Raw genomic sequence first — 6045 nt, forward strand, 5'->3', positions numbered from 1 at the left:
CAAGATGAATCTGCAGCCATATATTGACAAGGGTGCTCATTTACTTCAGATGACAGCACCAAGTCCATGAGAATGAGTGATTACAAGAAGTATGATATTCCCTAATCTAATCATATACTTAGGTACATGGAAAATATCACAACTTCATATCCCATGACCTAGGATAACTAACCAAATTTGCACACCTCAGCTTTGATGAGAGTTGGCCTCATTATCATGTCATGATCTGCTTATTATGTCAAAATAGTACTTTTGTTATTATGTTTGACAATTTTTTAATCAGCTTGTTATATCAAGATGGTTTCCTTTCAATATGCATCACCCAGTTAATTGTGGCACAAAAGTAACAGTATTCTATAAACTATGAAAAAAATCAAAACATAATTTTGGATTATTAAATATATAGATATCAAAATAATCATTTATGTTGATCAGGAAGAATATCAGAAGCCCTATTGGAGGTGGAGAGGAAGAGGGAACATATTATGGGCGTTATGACAATACTCTCATCTTTATATCTCCATTTAACAATGGGGACCTGCAAAACTTATGTGATAGGATATATCTTTTCACAACGGTAACTTCTCAGTGTGAATTGACAAGGGAAAGAAATAAAAATTTTAAAATTACTTTGTTATCCTTCAGTTTACAGTAATAAATTTTTTCAAGACAGATGGCAGTTTTATTAAATCATTTGGTAAGCAAAAATGGTCATAAGGGTTTGTTATACCAATACATTCTGCTCTTGGCCCAATTCTTATGCAAAAAACTAATCTTCAACTTACAATAATAATTTTCTCATCATTACTCTCTTTGGACATTTTAGATATATCATTTCTCTTGTTCCAGAGAAATTACTGGAAGAAAAAAAGAGAATCAAGCATGACGGGCAGCTGAAAAGTAAAACATAATATTTAACCCATGCTAATGATTTAATCATTTCTCTCTCTTTCTCTGTGTTAGTTTCCAATTTTCTTAAGAAAGATCAAGTGGATCAAGAGGAGAGTATAATTATTAGCGAGCGCCAATAATGTAATCATGCTAGTTATGTAACCATCTTTCTGTCCCTCCCTCTCTCTCTCTTTGTGTGTGTGTCTCTCTCTGTTTCTCTCTCTCTGTCTCTGTTTCTCTCTCTGTCTCTCTCTCTCTGTCTCTGTTTCTCTCTCTGTCTCTCTCTCTACCTCTGTCCCTTTCTCCATCCCTCTCTTTGTCTCTCTAGCTCTGTCCCTCCCTCCATCCCTCTCTCTCTCTCTCTCTCTCTACCTCTGTCCCTTTCTCCATCCCTCTCTTTGTCTCTCTAGCTCTGTCCCTCCCTCCATCCCTCTCTCTCTCTCTCTCTACCTCTGTCCCTTTCTCCATCCCTCCATTCCTCTCTCCCTCTCTCTCTACCTTTGTCCCTCCCTCTCTCCCTCTCTCCATCCCTCCATTCCTCTCTCCCTCTCTCTCTCCCTTTGTCCCTCCCTCTCTCCCTCTCTCCCTCTCTCCATCCCTCCATTCCTCTCTCCCTCTCTCTCTACCTTTGTCCCTCCCTCCATCCCTCTCTCCCTCTCTCTCTCTCTACCTCTGTCCCTCTCTCTCTGTACCTCTGTCCCTACCTCCCTCTCTCTCTAAGTATGTCCCTCCCTCTCTCTCTCTACCTCTGTCCCTACCTCCCTCTCTCTCTAAGTCTGTCCCTCCCTCTCTCTCTCTACCTCTGTCCCTGCCTCCCTCTCTCTCTAAGTCTGTCCCTCTCTCTCTCTACCTCTGTCCCTCTCTCTCTGTACCTCTGTCCCTCGCTCCCTCTCTCTCACTCTCTACCTCTGTCCCTCCCTCTCTCTCTCTCTCTCTCTCTCTCTCTCTCTCTCTCTCTCTCTCTCTCTCTACCTGTGTGTTTCCATCCAATTCTCCAGAAAGACAAAAAAAATGCTCAGGGAATCAGATAAACTGAACTCCAAGCAGGGTATGAGGGTCAGAAGAGAAGAAGAGGCAAAAAACGCTTTGATGGAAAAAGCAAAACACAGACTGTTTTCACAGGGAAGAACTCCTTGCTCTAGAAAAAGAAAAAAGAAAAAAAAAAAGAGCACACCAAAAGCACTCAAGCTCCAGGCAGAAGAAAGGCCAAGGGCAGCCACCCCTGGCTCTTAGCCTGCTCCACATACCCCATGAACTTGTCCCTGGCATCCGGTATGTCCAGCGCCAGGTCTTCGATCCCGTCCCACACCCTCCCAAATCCCTTCGCCATCTGATTACTCGTTATCAGCCCCTCGCCGAAGCTCTCCCTCAGCAGCTCCAGCACCCGGTCTCGCTTCTTCTCCATCGCCATCACCACTGCCTTCTTCACCACCTCGTGGTTGAAGAACGGCATCGCCAGCTCCCGCACGCACCGGCACGCCTCCCCCACGTCGCCCCCGCTCTCGTACTCCTCCAGCAGCTTCTCGATTCTGTCCTTGGCATCCTCCACCGCCCGTCCCGTGCTGCCGCCCCAGCACCGCAGCAGCCGCTCCCCTGCGTGCCCCGCCGCCACCATCGCCCTGGCCGACGGCACTGTCTCGCCGCCGCCGGACAGCTCCTCCAGATTGTGCGGCGCGAGCACCTCGTCAATCACCGCCCGTGCCAGGAACAGGGCCAGCTTGTTGGCGGCGTCCACCACGTCGAGTGCCGTGTCTTCGGCGGCATCGAGCAGCATCGAGAACCCGCCGGCGACGTCCTCCGTTGACAGTGCCTCCCCGTGCAGCGCTGCGAGCAACGCCGAAGCCATCTCCTTCTCTCTGTTCTTCCTGTCCATGGCCAGAGTGATCAGCTTCTTCACGAAGATCGGGTTCCGCTCCGGTGCTGCCAGCTCCTCCAGGCTCCGAGCCACCTCGGCCACGTCCCCGGAGAGGAAATACTCGTCGACGATCACAGCCACCTGCTCCTTGTACCTCCGAAGCTTCTCCTCCTCGCTCGGCTCAAGCCAGCCCTCGGCCGTGACCCTGGAGACCAAGGCCTGGAACGAGGCTCTGGCACCGGGGATGTCGAGGGAGAGGTCATCGAGGGTCTCGGACAGCCGGGCGAACCCCTTGGCCATCTGGCTGGAGCTGATCACCATCTCCTCCGCAGACTCCTTCAAGAGTTTGAGGATGAACGGCTCGGAGGACGGGTTCTCGAGGGCAAGGACCAGGGCTTGCTTGACGACCTCGTGGTGGAAGAAGGGGACCCCGAGCTGTCTTATGCAGCGGCATGCCCCGACTGTGTCGCTGTTCTTGAGGAATTCCTTGAGCAGCTCCGAGATATTCTTCTTGGCCTTGGAGACCGTGAGATGGGTCGTGCCGCCCCACCGAGATTCGACGACCTCGGCGTGGTGGGGTGCAGAAAGATAGCTCTTTTCAGCCGTTTGGATGACTTCCAGCCCCTGAGCCGAGCCAGAGAGCTTCTCCCTTGCACTGGCGAGGAAGGCTGGCGGCAGAATGTCGTCAACAATGGCCCTGGCGAGGAACAATGCCAGAACATCGACCGCATCAACAATGTCCAGCGCCAGATCATCGACTGAGTCGATAAGCATTGTGAACCCAAGGCTGATCTGGGCTGATGTTATAGTATCTGCATAGAGAGAGGAGAGGAGAACAGAGGCCATCTCCTTCTCCTTGTCGTGCCGGTCCATGGCCATGGAGACAAGCTTCTTCACAAAGTATGGATGGAACTCGTCTGTCGGCAGCTCTCGGAGGTCGGAGGCAGCCTGGCCAACATCGCCAGTACTGAAATATTCCTCGATGATGGGTACGACGGCTTTTTTGTATCCCTCTAGTGGGTTGGAAACTGTGGCACCCACAAGCTCATAGGGTTCCTGAAATGTAGCCCAAATCATTAGCAAGATGATGCTTTAAAAGTAAAGAAGAAGAAAACGGATAAAATTAGGGGAAGTCCCTGAGCAAACTAAACTATGCTAGTGTTTTCATTTAGAGAAGAAGAGATTGCACCTCGTCGCTGTCATAGTTGGGATCATTTCGATCTAGATGAGCCTCCGCGTCAGTGTCAAGCAATTTACCCCAAGTTCCTTTGCCGCCGCCACCATCTATTAATTGATAAATTAGAGAATAGACACTAAAACATTAGAGCCATGATTCAGGAAATATATTTACATATACCAATATATATGGCACGATAATTACAACAGAAGTTTTCGGATAATTTCCGACCAAAATTCGAACCGCATAAGCTGTCTGACAAAACACTCATGAAACGCCTAGTTAAAAGGCACCAAATTCTGATTTATGGGATGCGTCCAAACAAGAGAATAGGAATTTAAACGTAACCTCTAACTCATTTCGTTAAAAGGCTACCACAGAAAGAAAACTCTGGCACCAAATATGAGACAGATATGAAAAGAATTAGAAGAAACGAAGAGACAGAAAAAACATTAGATAAAACCCATTCATCAGGACAGTCAGGTCAGAACAGAGTCTGAATGTAGCAAAGAAGCATGCGAAAAAACAGAAGATTATGTAGTTTGCGTCAAGAAAATTACAATGATGAAAATTTCATGGCCCTGATAATAAAGAGAAAAGTAAAAAATGAGAAAAGTAAGCATAACAGCCATCAAACCATAGTAGAAAAACATCACTTGAGTATCATCAAGAGTTGAAACTTCTAAAAACGGGTGAAATTAAACGTAAAAGATGCCAAAGACTGGATCTCCTGCTTAAAAGATGTAATCGTAACCTCGTGATCTAAGTTCTTTCCGATTCGTGCACTAACAAGACGAACAAGAACTCAACGTGTGAAGTAGAATCTATCCATAAAGAAATCTGCAGATTAAAACTGCAATTTTTCGGGAACAAGCATCAACCCTCAAGCAAATCACCTCAAGAATTCAAAACAAATCAGCATTAATAATCATTAAATTTGTGCGCAAAAAAAGAAAAAAATAAATTCCACCCAGTACAACCCCCAGTCCGAACATACCTAATCCGACATCGTTGTACACCAAAAAAAAGAGAAAAACACCACAAAAATCACAAAGTGTGAAGCTGAATCTATTCCTAAAGAAATCTGAAGGGTATGACTTTCAGATTAAGACAGCAAATTTTCCTAAAGAATCATCAACCCACGAGTAAATCACCTCAAGAATTCAAAACAAACCAGCCAAAATAATCATCAAATTTGCGCGCAAAAAAAAACACATTCCACCCAGTACAACCCCCAGTCCAAACATTCCTAATCCGACATCGTTACACACCAAAAAAAAAGAAAAAAAACCACAAAAATCACAAAAAAACTTAAAAAAAAAACAAAACCAAAGAATCCAAGAACGCGCACCCTTCTTCACGCGCACGACCTTGCCCGAATGCGACCGTCGGACATGCCTAACACCGGGGTTTCCTTTGACGGCGGGCCGAACTCCGACGGGCCTGGGACCATTGTCTTGGACGACGGAGGAGGTCAATCTGGCAGAAGACGACTGCCCATTCGCGTTCTCCGCCGCGATCTTCATCACTTCTCTCTGATCATCCGTCAAGAAGCTCTCCCCGCCGTTCGATGCCATCTCCCCCAAATCGACCACTTCGCCAACACCACTTCCACCTCCGCAAACCCTAGAATCGAGCCTCCATCTCTCTCTCTCTCTCTCTCTCCTCCCACTCTCTCCTCTTCTCTCTCTTTCTCTCTCTAGAAGTACTGCACCAGAGAGATGAAGAAGAGGAAGAAGAAGAAGAAGAAGAAGACGAGGAGGCCAGCTTTATAACTACGTTTTGACGTGCACGTTCGAAGTCAACTCACCAATGAAATAACGCCACGTGTATAATTTTTACACGTGGCAAGTTTTGATTGGGTTTGGGGACCGCCGAGATGATGCGTTTTGTTGTCGGAGAGAGACGGAAGATTTATTGGTGTGTTTTGATATGCACGTAATAAGTGCGTTGCGAGCAGGAACTTCACACGTGGAGGAAATGGCACGTGGCTTGTTGTGATTGGGTTTTGGGGCTGGCCTGATGAGGCGTTTTGGTGGGAGGAACAGACGGATTAGGGTTTTTATCCGTGCCTTCGTTTCGGTCTTATCCACGGAATAGGTGACGTCAGCTTTTTCTTTGA

At 47.0% G+C, this 6045-nt stretch overlaps 1 protein-coding gene across 1 annotated transcript; it reads right to left on the bottom strand.

Annotated features, from left to right (window-relative positions):
• Positions 1–1964: 1964 nt before the first annotated feature.
• On the bottom strand, positions 1965–5652 carry LOC144711401 (MA3 DOMAIN-CONTAINING TRANSLATION REGULATORY FACTOR 3-like). Its single transcript, XM_078585385.1, has 3 exons — positions 5275–5652; positions 3936–4030; positions 1965–3802 (listed from the first exon to the last, which is right to left on the bottom strand). The coding sequence occupies exons 1-3, from the start codon at positions 5498–5500 to the stop codon at positions 2075–2077; spliced, it is 2049 nt and encodes a 682-aa protein (XP_078441511.1). The 5' UTR covers positions 5501–5652; the 3' UTR covers positions 1965–2074.
• Positions 5653–6045: the final 393 nt, after the last annotated feature.

This window comes from Wolffia australiana, chromosome 13 (genome assembly GCF_029677425.1).
Source record: "Wolffia australiana isolate 7733 chromosome 13, ASM2967742v1".
Taxonomy (NCBI): domain Eukaryota; kingdom Viridiplantae; phylum Streptophyta; class Magnoliopsida; order Alismatales; family Araceae; genus Wolffia; species Wolffia australiana.

Excerpts from the sequence above, each read along its gene's own strand:
- LOC144711401 (XM_078585385.1), bottom strand. The coding sequence starts at position 5,500 with ATGGCATCGAACGGCGGGGAGAGCTTCTTGACGGATGATCAGAGAGAA. Across the intron at positions 4,031-5,274 it reads GGTCGTGCGCGTGAAGAAGG|ATGGTGGCGGCGGCAAAGGA; the intron begins GTGCGCGTTCTT and ends ATCAATTAATAG. Across the intron at positions 3,803-3,935 it reads CCAACTATGACAGCGACGAG|GAACCCTATGAGCTTGTGGG; the intron begins GTGCAATCTCTT and ends GCTACATTTCAG.